Raw genomic sequence first — 17,317 nt, forward strand, 5'->3', positions numbered from 1 at the left:
GACTCGTGGAGGATTCAGGGGGAGCGATTTGCAGGAAGGTGTTGCTCATTTTCTAGAGTGTTTGGCTTATTTTTGTCAAAAAGGGGGAGTAAGTAGTCTGGAAACTTGATTGGTGCAAAAAGTATTGTGTTTTAGTTGCTATTATTAGTTTTGCCAAAACAATGCCAAAAGGGGGAGATTGTTTGGATTTGTTTCCCAATTTGTGTATTGATTGTAATCGGATTTGATTGGCATTATTTTGGGAATGTTTTGCTGGGATGATTACGTTTGGAAATGTCTATGCAGCAGGCAAATTTCTTTTGGCGGGTTTCAAAAAATCCAGAAACTTATTTTAGTTTCTATTTTTCTAAGTCAACCATTGATTCAAAGATGAAAAATTAATTTGATTGATTCTTGATTGAGATTTCATAGCTGGATGATCTTCCTATGTTGCCTAAGAACGTTTCCAGGTTCGTTTATCAGTTTTGGGAGGATTTCAGAATTAAAGAAGATTGATTCGTCTGGTTTTGAGAAAGTTGGCCGTAACAGCTATGTTGCAGTGTTGTTGCAACAGGATCTGCAACAGATGTGGTTCAGCGAATTAATTAAAGATGTGTCAAGCTATTCACAGCTTGCTTATTTATTGAAAGAGTCTCTGGAGTAATTGTATGCCTCTTGATGAGTTTTGGCTGGGTTGTGAGACAGGGGTGAGCACTTGTATTGAGTGAGATGATTTGAGTGTTTTTCGGGAAAAAAAACTTTGTTGGAGGGATTCCAATGTTAAAAAGTCGAGGGGATCTCACTGTTCATGTCCATTGAGAAATTGCAAGTTCATAGGCGTCTTCTTAAAGAGGAAGTCTCGGGTAAATTAAGTCCAATTGAATTGTAAAAGAGTTCTTAGTGGATTGTTCATCATCTGGGCGTGGCCCCGCGGAGTAGGGTGTTACCGAACCGCGATACCATTTCTCTCGTGTTCTTTTATTTTATGTCTCTACATTATTCATATTGTCCATTGGGAAATTGCAAGTTCATAGGCGTCTTCTTAGAGAGGGAGTCTCAGGTAGATTAAGTCCAATTGAATTGTAAAAGAGTTCTTAGTGGATTGTTCATCATCTGGGCGTGGCCCCGCGGAGTAGGGTGTTACCGAACCGCGATACTATTTCTCTCGTGTTCTTTTATTTTATGTCTCTACATTATTCATATTGTCTTATAAATTATTAAAAGATTAAAACCGGTACTAACAAGCTCAATTATACTTAAAGATAAAAACGACAAACAACATACAGACGACAATGGATAGGAAATAATATCAAACTGAAAAGGCCGAATAAATCTTAAATGACAGAAACAGAAAACAACGATAAATTGACGTGTCTCAATACACAGTGAATGAGTGTGCGAAAGGAGATAAAAAAATGCGAATAACTTAAAATGGCAATTAAAGTTTTGTCGATAATGCCATTACAAAAGATGATAAAATTAAAAGTATAACGGGATGCAAATTACAGTATATGACAAAACTACTGAGAACACAAAAAATTGGAATCTAGATGATTTAAAAATGGAAAAATGACAAAGAGAACTGAAATGACACAAACACAATATAAAAGGTCAATGGAATTAGTCAAACTAGAGAAATTGACACTAAAAAAATTAAACGACAATAAACTGGAGAACGACAAGAAAAATTCAAACAATAAAAATAGTCAAGCCGGCATCATAACTGTCTCTTTTTCATGAGTGGTTCTATCCCTCTCATTTTGCCCTTTTTGGGGGCTTCAATCTCTAGTTTTGCTTGTGGATTTTTAGTGAAGCGCCATTTTTTTTGGCTAGTCGAAGCGCCATTTTTTTTTTGTTATTGCTTTCGCGGTTCAGTTCTATGTGGTTATTGTAGAGGTCAATTTCAAAAAAAAAAAAATTATGGGTGCGTTTGTAATTAGTTTTAAAATAATTTTATTTTCAATAAAAAGTAAAAATGAGATTGTTTTGAGAATAATATTGAAAATGATTCTGAAATTTCGTTTGGTTGATTTTTTAAAAGATTATTTTGAGTATAATAAAAGAGTGAAATCTTGTTTAATTATAATTATTAATTAATATATTATAATATTATTGATAAGTATTATACAATAAAAACAGAAAAGTAAAAACAACTTTCAACTGTTTTCTAAATTCCTTCACAAAAATCATTCTCACTGTTTTCGTTTTCAATACATTTCCTAAACAAACGCCATTTCGTTTTCAATTTCATTTTTTCCTCGTAGAAAAACGTCAAAAACGTTTTGAAAACAAAACCAAACACACCCTTTAGTGCGTGTTTGGAACCGTTGTTAAAAATGATTTTCACGTATTTCGAGAAGTAAAAAATGAAAATGAAAAAGAAACGACGCTTGTTTAGCAAATGTTTTGAAAACGAAAATAATGAGAATGATTTTGATGAAGGAATTAGAAAACGGTTGAAAGTTATTTTCACTTTTCTGTTTTTATTTTTTAGTACTTATCAATAATATTATAATATATTAATTAATAAACATGATTTCACTTTTTTATTATACTCAAAACAATCTCTTAAAAAACTAACCAAACATAATTTCAGAATCGGTCCCAGAATGATTTTTAAAACAATCTCATTTTTACTTTTTATTGAAAACAAAATTATTTTAAAATCAATTCCAAACGCACCTATAGTTTCTAAACTCAGCCGCTTCTACTCTCAATTTTGGTAAGTGGCTATACATATATAAAAAATAAATAAATGGAACATCTTATCTTACTTATGACTCGATGACAAGATTGAATGGCTCCAAATTGATGTTAGAGTTAATTATCTTGTTCATTTTTTACCATCATACGTACCGAATGGGACCCAGAGTCACTACAACAAAAAGGGATATTAGCGACGACATTTATCGTTGCTAAAATTATAGAATTAGTGATGACATGTCGTGGCTTAAAAGAAAATAAATTTTTTTAACGACTTGTCATCACATTAAATATTTGTAACGACATGTCGTTGCACAAAATTTAAATAATTACGACGACATGTCGTCGCTAAAATTTTACGGCATATTAGCGACGTTATGTTGTCGCTAATACCCATTGGCGCCAAAACAAATCTGGCGGCAACAATTTTGGCGCCAGTTTGTACATTATTTGCGAGGACTTGTCGTCGGAGATATTGATGGTTACAGCTGGCGGTGACGTGGCCAAAAAGGGGCGGAAAATTTGGCGCTTTCCCGCAAATAGGTTCAAGATATTTCTTTATTTATTGCGACGACTATGCAAAACGTTGTCGCAAAAAATGGTTCCAGAAAATTCTTTTCAGAACGACTATATTTGCAACGACACGTGTTGTCAGAAAAAGAGGTTCTAGAAAATTCTATCAAGGACGACTGTTTTTTGTTGCGACTTTTTTAATAGTGTCGTCGTAAATAACTGGGGATTTAATTTTCTCAAAAAAAGGGCAGAAATTTTAGCGGTTTCCTTAAAATTATTTGTGACGACATTGTTAAATTGTCGCAGCTAAAATGAACCAAGGTATATTCTCAGAAATATTAATGAGGTGAAGAAGAATGCCGTCGTTTTAAGATTAATTATGACGACTATTTAATATTTTTTGCGACAACAACATGTCGTCACAAAAAATGGCTTTTGTAAGCACGATCGCAGACCTCCTTCCACCATTTTTCCCAGTGGGCTATCGTGTTTCTTCCTTCCTCTCTGTCAAAAACCACCACATATCGTGGAAAACCTCCGAAAAAGCTTAAATACTTCATTCTCTCTTCAAATCATTCATTTTGCCAAAAAATATTGCAAAAAAAAAAAAAAAAAAAAAAAAAAAAAGGGGTTTTTCTTGCTGTCACCGCCCCTTAACCCGGCTGCCGACGCCCTCCCATTTTATTGCCTTACCGTTCTCTAACCTCCGGTATTTGTGGGTTTGAATTTTGTGAGTTAATATTTTGGTATTTTGTTAATTGATTTTAGTATTTTTGTTATGGTTTATAATTTTGTTTTGGATTTTAGATATAGTTTGTGGTTTTGAATTTAGAATTCTGAATTTTAAATTAAAATTGAAATATGTGATAATTAGATTAAAATTTGTATAAAATTTGTTTAATGATGATTATGTGATAATTAAAAAATTAGATACAAATTTTAATTAAGATTATATTAATAATAAAATAATTAAATAAACTAATGTTAAATACTTATTATAAAATAATTTGTGTTAATTTTCATAAAATTTGATAAAACTTTATAAATTCCTCGTAATGAAGATACCTATGGACCAGAGTTGGATACATTTAAGGAACCGGTTGTCTGATGAGTACTGAGATAGTTTGTGTGCCTTTATTGAGGTTGAAAAGAATTATGCAAATTCACTCAAGGGTATTAGTTGTCCGTGTATGAAGTGTAGAAATCATGAGATGCAATTTTAAAAGACAAGTCTTCCGTTGGGGATAATGACTCCAATATACTGGTTGAGAATGATGAAGAAGACTTAGTTGAAAACGACATCGATGATTTTGAGAATGATGTGACATAAATGAAGAGGGCGGCAATCAAGACATTAACAGTGACGATGAATAGAAATTATGACTCCCAAATGATTCATTTGTCATAGTTTGCCCTTTTTGACTATCTTGTTCATTAATTGAATTATTCTTTCTATGATTGCCATGATATGATTTTTCAGGATCTTGTCAAATATTCTTACCTTATACTCACATATCATCATCTTTTTTGTTCGTTATTTTTAACACTGGTCCACCTGTTCGACTTATTCTGCCATGTTGGTCAATGTTTTGAGATGATTACTATACCTGTTTCAATATAATTTAGGAAAAGAAAAAAGAAAGACAGACTAGGACGTACGTTCAATATATTCTTTTCGGTGCACAAATCCTGCTTTTGCATTTCTCTTTCTATCATCTTCTACGTCTATTCGAGGACGCAAAGTAGCAGTTCCTTGGGCTATGTCCCATACTAAAATGGACACAGCTCTCTTTTTCCATTCTTTTTTTTTACCTATATTTAATAAGAATATCTTAAAAAATTTTAAAAAGACCCATCTAAAAGATTAAGAATATCATATTTTACCCTTTTAATTTTGTGTTGCCCGCTCGTATAAATTTCTGGCTTCGTTACTAAAGATTCTTTAAAAAAAAAGAAAAAACAAATTATCAGAGTGGACGTAGAGAGGGATATATTTAAGGGAGAAAGAGAGAAATAGGCCAAGACTTGAGATGAATTAAAATTAATAGGCTAATAGTTTACATAAGTTAATAAATATGTCAAATTACTGTTTTCGTCTATAACTTGTATGGTTATGAACCATTACTTGACAAGTTATTCCTGGTTTTTATTCATAACTTGTCTGGTTATAAACCATAACTTGACAAGTTTGTCTATAACTTGTCTGGTTATGAACCATAACTTGACAAGTTATGACCTATTAATTTCTATAACTAAAAGTTAGCCTATATACTTTCTTAAGCTTTTCATATTGGCCTATTTCCTACTATTTCCTTATATTTAATTAGCGAACCCGGAATATACCAAAAATTTATATATGAAATACGTATCATTCTCATGTTTATTTATAAGTCACGACCAAATAAGTCGTTCGACATTAGTCGTTGCATGAGGTGGATACTAGATAATATAAGCACGTAATTATTCATATCCCTAGAAACATGACATTGACATTATTAGTACTACTCAGCAAATCAGGTAGGCCAGCTGTGATCATGAACAGCTTACTGACCAAACTTCTTCTGAAGCTTTTCAACCACGTCCTTGTCCAACATGAACGCCTTAGCAAGGACCTCAGCGTTGATGGAAGGGTGGGACCCGAACAAGGTGTTCGCAATGGTGATCCTTCCTTCGTTTTGGCTTCCGAACCCGGCGAAGGCCACGGCCCGGTCCTCCCCAATGTTGAACTGAAAGTGAATCATCCCAATCGGGAACACAAACACGTCTCCCTTGTGAAGAGTCTTGGTAAACAGGCGGTTTCCGTCCTCATCCGACGACACGAACCCGGCGTAAAGCGTGCCCTCGGTGACGACCAGGATTTCGCTGCTGCGCGGGTGGGTGTGAGGAGGATTCAACCCGTATGGCGCGAAGTCGAGGCGCGCCAGAGACACGCCGAGGGTGTTGAGCCCCGGAAGGTTGTCGACGTTCACCATGGATACGGTGGAGCCATCTGCATTGTTTGTGTCTCTAGGGATGTCTATCCCTGAGAAGAAGAAGTCCTCAGCCTTCACCAGCTCCGGATTCTTGCAGAATTTTCCGTTCACAAACACTGTTGATCATATGAAATTGATTGTATTTTCTGTAGTTAGAGAAACCAAGGATAAAAATTTCTGGAAATTATATTAAAATTCATGATTTATATCTGTTCTTAAAGCACATATGTTCTTATTCTGTAATGTTCAGCATTTGTTTTTCTTATATTTGTGGTATTAGACGACGTGCACCGGATATTATATACACATATCTATGAAATATACTGAGATATATACATATTTAAATATCTTGATATTAAAAAATTGTAAAAGGGAAATAGATATAATTGGTACTAATAATATTGTGTCGATGTTTTCTGAAAAATTAAAGCAATAAAATATCAATATCCATAAAAATATAACTTATTCTGCCACCTACATTTACGTATAATTATCTCACTAAAAATATTGAGTTAGAATTAGTACATGCATGTTTATATAAATTGCGTAAACATAGAAAAGTTATCCACATTTGCTTCATGAGTAGAAATTAAAAAATTAGTGTGATCGTAACAAAGAATTAGAAAAAAAAAATAAAGAGATAAATTTGGAACAAGGACACTTACAAACATGTTTAGAGTCATTAGTTGCTACACAGAAGTCCTGGAGAGAGCCTGGGTCAGAAGCAGATGCAATGTAAGTGGCCAAAGCCAAAGCAAGAAGTACCAAAACGAAATTAACACTATTTTTCGCCATCCTTATAATACTTTTATTAGTTTAGCGAGAACTGATCAATCTTGCTTGCCTCTTATGTCTATTTATACAAGGGTGAACTCGTGGTGGAGCCGGCCTTCGGTTTAAGTAGGGGCGTAGATTATTTTTTAATTTGAAAACATAATTGACATAAAGAATAATATAAAATAATATCACAATATTTTCTAAGAACTACCCAACACATATTTTGACAGACGACAATAAATTTTCATACTTTAGAAGTGCCTACTATACAATACTTTCATACATGATTAAATATTTATTTCTATTGTATATAACAACCAAGCTATCATCCATCCATTAATGATCAATTCGATTTCATAACCCACTTCCATTAATGTCCAATTCGATTTCATAACTGACTTTTGCAACAGGTACAATCAATGTCAAAGTAATGATCAACCAATAAACTAAAAAATACACATTATTGTTTCTTATCTCAATTTTAATCATCTAATAATTCACACAACCTAAAAAATATTATAAATAGTAATGTGGTATTCTAATCTTTTTTTTTTTTTTTGGTATTGTTTCCGAGTTCCAACAACATTTTTTTGTACTTATGAGATTTACATGAGTTTTTTCACTTTTCAAGATTATAATTAATGACCATATTTCAAAAAATTGTTAATAAACATCTCAAAATAAAGAATCGAAGAACAAACAAAAAGGGATGAAATATATAAGAGAAGAAAAGCAAAGAAAAAAAAAACTGATAAATAAAAAACGACAATTTTCTCTGTTTTGAGTAGGGGCTAACTCGAGATAGTTCGTTTTGAGTACGGACAAAATGGAAAAACTCTAAAATTTTGAAGCCAATAAATTAATTTGGCAAAAACTCAGTGGGGGCAGCGTGGGCCCTTAATACATCTGCCACAGATTATAACCACTTGATGTCAAAATGAGGCGGCTGAAAGTAGTAGAAGAAACTTGCTAAATAAGAGGCGGCTGAGATAGTTCATTTTGACTGCGAACAAAATAAAAAACTTCGGACGGCTTGTTCACTTCCGTCTAAATTTAAAAAAAGTTTAAATTTAAATTATTATTTTATTTAAATTTATATTTTTTTTATAAAATTTTAATTTATATTTAAGTTTTAACTTGAATATGTGGCTAAAATTTGAGGGTAAATTTTCTCCGTAACTCAAAATTTTAAACTCAAACACAAATTAATAAATAATATTTTTTTTATTTTTAATAACGTTATAATTTTTTCATTTTAATTTCGATTGAGATGATTTTTTTCTATGCGTTCACAACGAAGAGACGAATAAAAGCACACCCATATATCCTATTAAAATTTTTCATTATCATTGAGTTTTTATTAAAATACTATTCAAATACAAATTTAGGTTTTGACCCACCCAAACACAAATTCAAATAGATTCTCAATTCAAATCATAACTCAAATTATGCAAATACAAACACAAACTCCAATTAGAGTCATAACTCAAATCATACTCAAATACACATTAATTCAAATTAAGATCTGAACTTAAGTCACCATAACTTAAAAATTACAAATAAAAAATTTTGAAGCCAATAATTTAATTTAGCAAAAACTCTTGATGTCAGTACAGACGGCTGAAAGTAGTAGCAGAAAACTTGCCAACCTCCATCAGAGATAGCTAAGCCGAAATCAAAGAACTAAGAGAAGAAGAAAGAAGAATGATGGCTCTCACGCTAGTCTCTGCAACTGCTTCAGTTGCAGAGCCTTTGAAGCCACCATTGACGGGTCAGTTTCCAAGACTCCAGACTTTGACGTTTTCGAAACAAAACCACGAAAATTGAAAGCCCAACTGGTTGGAAACTCAGATTAGAAACAAAACAAGGGCTTATACAGTGGTTAGAACTTTTCTTTGTATCTATCTGAAGCACAAGAATATGATTAGACACTGGCAGATGTTATATACTTCTCATGCCGCCGTTTTTGTTATTCGGGTCAACTCTTTCTTTTCCATTTTTTTTTTGTTTTTTTGCTAGTATTTTTGTTTGTACGTTTGTCAGGCCCACAAATAATAATAAAATAAAAATTGGATTTTGATTGTAATTTGTGTAATTTATTGAGGACCAAAGGCTAAAAACACATGCATTTAAAAAGTCTTACCAGGATTTATTTCTAGTACAATAATCAATCATCGGGGAATTAAGGAAAATTTGACAAGGGGAGGGAGTACTTGAATTTGTGTGAATAGCCCACGAAAGTGGACTTTGATTTAGGCAATGAGAATCACGTGTTTTGTCTAGATTAACGTAGGTATAGAGAAAACTACTTAGTTAATAATTGTTTTGTGAAAACTTAGGGATTGTTCTTTTGCATTTCTGAGTTAAAGTGACTTGAGTGATGATCTTGAGTTGAGTTTTAGTTATAACTTTAGTTGAAGGTGTAACTTGAGTTTGTGTTTGGATGTGTACATTTGAGTTATGATTTGAATTGAGAATTTTTTTGAGTTTGTGTTTGGGTGGGTCAAAACTTAAATTTGTATTTAGATAGTATTTTAATAAAAACTCAATGGTGATAAAAAATTTTAATAGGGTATATGGGTGGGGTTTTATTCTTCTTTCCGTTGTGAATGCATAGAAAAAAAATCATCTCAATCAGAATTAGAACGAAAAAGTTATTGTATTTTTAAGAATAGAAAAAATACTATTCATTAACTTGAGTTCGAGTTTATGAACTCGAGTTGAAGGGAAAACTTAAACTCGAGTTTAGCCTCAAACTCGACTTAAAACTCAAATTTTACAAAAGAATATGAACTTAAATAAAGTTATAACACGAGTTCAAACTTTTTCTGAGTTTCATTCCAAAAGAACAACCCCTTATTATTTATGTTATTATAAATTATTGAGTGTCATTGTGCCCTTTTATTTTGTTTTTATTTTAAATTGAATGACAATTGTTTATTTTTAAGTGTTGTGGCATAAATAATATTTTTTACTATCTGAAGTGATATTTCTGAATGAGAAATATTTTAATATTTTTATTAATATTTTTAAATGGTGATCTAGATGAGAAAATCTATATAGAACAACCCAAAGGGTTTGTATTACCTGAAAATAAGAAAAATATTTGCAAGTTAGTAAAGTCGCTTTATAGTTTAAAGTATGTACCAAAACAATGACATGGGAAATTTGATAATGTCATTTTATCTCATGGTTTCAAGCATAACAATGCGGATAAATGCATATATTCTAAATTTACAAATGATTTTTGTGTGATTATATGTTTGTATGTTGATGACTTGCTTATCTTTAGAACAAACATGTACGGGGTAAATGACACCAAGAAGTATCTAACTTCACAATTTAAGATGAAAGATCTTGGTGAGGTAGATACTATATTAGGTGTGAAAGTGAGGAAGTATAGTGAGGTTACTCATTGTGTCAATCTCATTATACAGAGAATGTGCTTCTTAAATTCAATCATTTAAAGTTTAAAGAAGCGAATATTCCATATGATTGAAGTATTTAATTATTAGAGAATGCAGGTCTCGAGTAGTGGCACAGCTTGAATATGCTAGTGCAAGTGGTAGTTTGATGTATGTCATGCATTGTATAAGACCCGACATAGCATTTACGGTATATAAAATGTCTAGGTTCACGAGTAACCCAGGTGTTGAACAATAGAATACAATTGGTACAGTACTTGATTATCTTAAAAGAACCATTATTTTAGGATTGTCATGTAATGATTATCTGGCGGTACTTGAAGAGTACTCGGATGCAAGTTGTATAACAAGTTCTAGTGATAACAAATCCACATCCGGTTGGATTTTCACAATTGCGGTAGGAGTCGTGTCTTGGGCTTCTAAGAAACAAACGTGCATAACTTAATCTACAATGGAGAGTGAGTTTATAGCACTTGCCGTTGCGAGCAAATAAGCGGAATGACTGTGGAATTTATTATTTGATATTGAGTTATGGCCACAACCGATGCCATCTATTTCTTTGTACTGCGATAGTGAAGCTACTTTGTCTAGAGGTTATAACAAGGTAGAACTTATAACAAGGTTTATAATGGAAAATCTAGACATATTAGCTTGAGATATGAATATGTGAAACAATTAATAACCGATGGTGTTATGAATATTGTTTATGTTAGAAACCACACATCCCCAAAAATTTGATTCGCATGAAGTATTCATATCAATCACCAAACACCAAGTAACGTGGGACTGCATCAAAGTGTAATTCCAAATTCCTGCTCAGCTGGATCCATTATTTAAGGAGCTTGAGATAAATAAATAAATAAATATGATATCCCATTGGGAGGAACTAATCATCTTTCCCCGCCGCTGCTATTGATACCAAACTCTCTACGTATTTAAAAGCGCGAAAAAACTGTATCTATGATGATTAAGCTGCACATTTCTAAGCTTTTGGGTATGTAAATTGTACGACATGAAGACGCCTATCTGAGATGTATATAAAATGAGCTCATCATTCTTCCAAAATTTTAATGGACAACAACCAAGTCCCCAGCCGAGAAACACATCCTCACATTTAGTCCAACAAAATGACTTTTTTTGGCGGCTACAAGAGATTTCATACAAAATCCATATTTTGATGGGGTTTCCATCTGAATCCAACCTCGATAACACGCTTCCGATATGCAAAAACAAAGCGACATTTGCATTCCACAAATGTAGACTCCAGTCTATAATTGTTGTTCTAGATATGGTTCCATACAACTGCTGATCATGAGCTTCTGGAAATGGTATAATTTGAAATTCTTCCTTCTGCAAATGAAACGAAATAAGCATTTTCTTCAAATAAGATTTATCAAACATCGGCCAATAACAAATTCCTCCGTGGTACACCTAACTGTGATTAAGAGATGTGATATCAATTTCAACATTCATCTTAATTTCCCTTCAAGAATCATCATGATTACTACCCAAAGTACATACCTTAGCTCCGATGGGGGCACTAACATCGGTACTATAGAGAGGCACAACTCTGACGACTTTGTAAACGTTCGCAATGGAATCATAGCCGAAGCCAGCCCTCCTGTGTGTTTTAAAGTTGGATCCAAAACATGAACTCTGAAGAATCTTGAATTCCCTAATTGCCGGATTGCATAATAAAATCTTGTTTGTGTTCTTGTCTGGAGGAAAAGGATTCCATGACAATGAGAGCCACGTACACCAGCTATAGATTTAGGCAAATTGAACTCTTTACTGTTGATATGAATTTGGTGATTGTCATCATTTGTTTTGTCGAGAGTCAAAAATGAATTTACAGTTTCATGATTATGACCTTGGGGGCTGGTCCTCTGAAATAAGGATAGACGATTTTTACAATTCTTGAGTTGCTTTACCACAAACCATTGGCTTTTTCATAAGAGTGCTTATGAGAGCATTCCACGACTTTTGAGCACACTTAAGCCGCACTAAAGATTTGGGAGGTAGCCATGACATGATTTCCACCACTGCCTTTTCAGGAAGATCGCAAATCCTTGTTATTCTTCTTCAATAAACAACTTTGTTAAATATTATTAACAAAAACAGCTTGATATTCAAGGCTTAAAATCAAAGCACGCAAGATTCATAGAGAATGTTTATATTATGACACTAGATTGGAGACGTTTTGATAAATTGAATACTCAAAACAATCAAAACATATATTACACACAATTATGTCCTCATGTATACATATAAATACATACATATGCATAGGTGATTGTACTTATGTCAATTGGATAAATTGTATCTACTGTCTCATGTCATCAATTCATATACGAGTAGGGTTTTTTTTTTTTTTCTTTTTTTTGGGCTATTGGACCTAAGTTGCATTATTTACCATTGAATTCATAGTGTGTATTATATAATTGTTAAGAAAACAAGAGACGGCAGTGCCTTATTTATCTTGTGCAAATTAGATATAAATGTCTTTTTTTATGGAAATATTGATCATTGGGATATGTAGAAACTGATATTGACTTCTCCAAGTTCATTGACGTTTGACAAACTCAGAGTTAGAATTAAACAAAGCATGAACAACATGAAGCATTCAACTAGTCCAAATTCATTCAAAGATACTAACACATTGTCCACTCAATAACAATTGTTCTTTCAATTTTCTGACTATAAATAACGGAAACTGCTTATGATTCGATTTCTCACCTTTTTTTCCCTTCATGAATGGAATTTACTCAAACTCAAGTCATAAAAACGAACACCAAGCAAACATGAAAAAGCATTATCTCTTATTAACCAGTCACAAAATTATAGAGAAGAAGGAAGAATCCCCATACGTTGTATTACCGGGTTCAAACCCTCTTCCAAGCCTCCTATCGTCCTTTCTGGACCACTTATACGGCGATGGCAATGGCGGTGGCGGCGAGTGTCTGCAGCCACTACAATAAACAGGATTATTAGTGACGACAAAAAGTCATTGTAAAAAACGTAAAGTCATCGCAAATGCATTTTTTGCGACCATTTGTTGTCGCAAACCTGTTGCTACAATTGTTTCGTCGCAAAAATAATTTTTGCGACGACAATCAATCGTCGCAAGTATATTTGTGATGATAATCGTCGCAAATGAGTTGCTGCAATTATTTCGTCGGTTATATCGTTAAGATGACATGACATTGAGTATTTGCGACGACATTTTACGAATTAAGTCGTCGCAAAAGACGCAGTTGACGTTGACGTGGCATATCCTCGTTAAGATTTGGGAGGTAGCCATGACATGATTTCCACCACTGCCTTTTCAGGAAGATCGCAAATCCTTGTTATTCTTCTTCAATAAACAACTTTGTTAAATATTATTAACAAAAACAGCTTGATATTCAAGGCTTAAAATCAAAGCACGCAAGATTCATAGAGAATGTTTATATTATGACACTAGATTGGAGACGTTTTGATAAATTGAATACTCAAAACAATCAAAACATATATTACACACAATTATGTCCTCATGTATACATATAAATACAGACACATATAGACTTATGTATAGGTGATTGTACTTATGTCAATTGGATAAATTGTATCTACTGTCTCATGTCATCAATTCATATACGAGTAGGGTTTTTAATATTGGACCTAGGTTGCATTATTTACTATTGAATTCATAGTGTGTATTATATAATTGTTAAGAAAAGAAGAGACGGCAGTGCCTTATTTATCTTGTGCAAATTAGATATAAATGTCTTTTTATGGAAATATTGATCATTGGGATATGTAGAAAATAAAAAACTTCTAATGGCTTGTTTATTTACATTTAAATTTAAAAATAGTTTAAACTCAATTTATAATTTTATATTTTTTATAAAATTTGAGTTGAATTTGAGTTTGGAGTTAAAATTTGAGTTCAAGTTCCTCCTCTAACTCAAGTTTTTAAACTCAAACGTAACTTAATGAGCAATATTTTTTCTATTATTAAAAACGTTATAACTTTTTCATTTTAATTCTGATTGAGATAATTTGTTTTTCTATACATTCACAACGAAAAGACGAATAAAACCCAACCCATATACTCTATTAAAATTTTTCATCACTATTGAGTTTTTATTAAAATACTATTCAAATACAAATTTAAGTTTTGACCCACCCAAACACAAATTTAAATAGATTCTCAATTCAAACCATAATTTAAAATGTGCAAATCTAAATACAAACTCAAATTAGAGTCTTAACTCAAATCATACCCAAATACATCTTAACTCAAAATAAGATCTGAACTCAAGTCACCCTAACTCAAAAAATGCAAATGAAAAATTTTGAAGCCAATAATTTAATTTAGCAAAAACTCTTGAAGTCAGTACTTTGCTAAAATAATAATATTAGAATTATTAATATAATTATGATATTATTTGTTACAATATTACTATTATATTATATTATATTACGAGATTGGGAAAATTGTCAATTTTAAATTTTATTAGGGGTATTATGGGTATTATGAAAGTTTGTACTTTGCTGATTCCCGCACAATCTAAAAACTAAAGTTGTCTTTACGCTGCTTTTGATTTTGGCTGTAGATTCTTAAAAACTTCTTCAAAAAACACTTTTAAGGAGATTTACCAAACACTAAAATCAGTTTCTACTATAAGCGGAAGCTGATTTCGGGATGAAAATGCAATACCAAACTAAGCCTAGATCTTGACGCAAGGGATCCTTGAGCTTTATTTTGGTGGAGCGTGGGCTCAAGGAATTGTAGTCAAGCACGTGCTCGAGAGATTGGTCGAGTATCGGCTCAAGAGACTGCGGTCGAGCATCGACTCAAGAGATTGTGGCCGAGCATCATAGTAAACATTATTAAAAAAAAGTATGCAAAAAAGGAAATAGAAATAATAAAACAAACAAAACTGTAATAAAGAGTCAACTATCATAGAAAACGCACACAGGCGTCTAATAAAATAGCACCACCTAAACGGTGTAACACACCCAAAACGCAAGCATTACTGAAGTTCCCAAAACGCCGGTAATGCACACTCAGCTTAGAAACCACACATCCCCACAAATTCGATTCGCATGAAGTATTCAGATCAATCACCAAACACCAAGTAACGTGGGACTGCATCAATGTGTAATTCCAAATTCCTGCTCAGCTGGATCCATTATTTAAGGAGCTTGAGATAAATAAATAAATAAATATGATATCCCATTGGGAGGAACTAATCATCTTTCCTAGGGCCTGCTATTGATACCAAACTCTACGTATTTAAAAGTGTGAAAAGAACTGTATCTATGATAATTAAGCTGCACATTTCTAAGCTCTTGGGTATGCAAATTGTACGACATGAAGACGCCTATCTGAGATGTATATAAAATGTGCTCATCATTCTTCCAAAATTTTAATGGAGAACAACCAAGTCCCCAGCCGAGAAACACATCCTCACATTTCGTCCAACAAAATGACTTTTTTTGGCGGCTACAAGAGATTTCATCCAAAATCCACATTTTGATGGGCTTTCCATATGAATCCATCCTCGATCATACGCTTCCGATATGCAAAAATAAAGCGACATGTTCATTCCACAAATGTAGACTCCAGTCTATAATTGTTGTTCTAGATATGGTTCCATACAACTGCTGATCGTGAGCTTCTGAAAATGGTATAGTTTGAAATTCCTCCTTCTGTGAATGAAACGAAATTAGCATTTTCTTCAAATAAGATTTATCAAATATCAGCCAATAAAAAACTCCTCCATGGCACACCTGACTGTGATTAAGAGATGTGATATCAATTTTAACATGCATATTAATTTCCCTTCGAGAATCATTATGATTACTACCCAAAGTACATACCTTAGCTCTAATGGGAGCATCAACATTGGTACTATAGAGACGCAGAACTCTGGTGACTTTTTAAACGTTTGCAATGGCGTCATAGCCGAAGCCGGCCCTCCTGTGTCTTTTAAAGTTGGATCCAAAACATGAACTCTGAAATATCTTGAATTCCCTAATTGCCGGATTGCATAATAAAATCTTGTTTTTGTTCTTGTCTGGAGGAAAAGGATACCATGACAATGTAAGCCACTAATACACTTGAGGAACTGCAAACGATTCGGTCAGGAATTAAACGAACACTCTTCGAGTGAGTGCCAGCTCCGGAAGACTCGAAGAGAAAATTAGAGGAAATACAAAGATAGAATGAGGAAGAACAGAATGGGAGAACGAACCAATTCTCCTATTTTCTTAATATTCCAATTCTTACATTCCACAGTATATATTTCACCTTGTTTGGAAAATGAAATTCGGTTACAACCGACAGACCAAGGAAAACAATCCAAAAATGGAGAAACAGAAAAGATAGTAAGCTACAAAGCTATCATCAGTACCGAAGCTCGCTCCTAAATTCCAGACATGTAGTTGACACACTTATAACCACCGTCACTCTAAATGACATAGTCGTTTACCCAAGTCGGTGCTCTTCTAACTCTTCTTGAATGCGGATTGAGCTTACCCATGGACTGATCTTGTTGGGCAATATCTTCTTCAGCTGGGGTTTTGGGCTCCTCCGCTTGTGGGCCTATAATCAGAGGCAGTGTCGTATCATTCCCCCTATTTTGAAACACAACCTTGTCCTCAAGGTGAAAGGTTGGATAGAAAAGACATAAATCGTCAAAAAATTCCCAAGGCGAATTCTCCGGTGAAGAGTCAGTCCATTGAACCAGAATTTGACGAACCTCCTTGTCATGGCGAAGAACAGGCGAGGATAAGGGTTTATTGTCTACACTTTCCAGGGGCAAAGGAGAAACTTCAGTTGGTGCACGGCTTTGAAATAGTTTGAGAGCCGAGATGTATTTTACTCCCATGAGGTAGTTCAAGCTTATATGCAACAGGGCCAATTCGCTCGAGGACGGAAAATGGGCCATAAAAGCGTTT

The 17,317-nt window shown here is 33.4% G+C and overlaps 1 protein-coding gene across 1 annotated transcript; it reads right to left on the reverse strand.

Moving 5' to 3' along the window:
* Positions 1-5,544: 5,544 nt before the first annotated feature.
* Positions 5,545-6,978, reverse strand: LOC21411780 (germin-like protein subfamily 1 member 16). Its single transcript, XM_024174056.1, has 2 exons — positions 6,833-6,978; positions 5,545-6,283 (listed from the first exon to the last, which is right to left on the reverse strand). Exons 1-2 carry the CDS (start codon positions 6,960-6,962, stop codon positions 5,739-5,741), a joined length of 675 nt encoding a protein of 224 aa, XP_024029824.1. The 5' UTR covers positions 6,963-6,978; the 3' UTR covers positions 5,545-5,738.
* Positions 6,979-17,317: the final 10,339 nt, after the last annotated feature.

This window comes from Morus notabilis, unplaced genomic scaffold, assembly GCF_000414095.1.
Source record: "Morus notabilis unplaced genomic scaffold, ASM41409v2 Scaffold376, whole genome shotgun sequence".
NCBI lineage: Eukaryota > Viridiplantae > Streptophyta > Magnoliopsida > Rosales > Moraceae > Morus > Morus notabilis.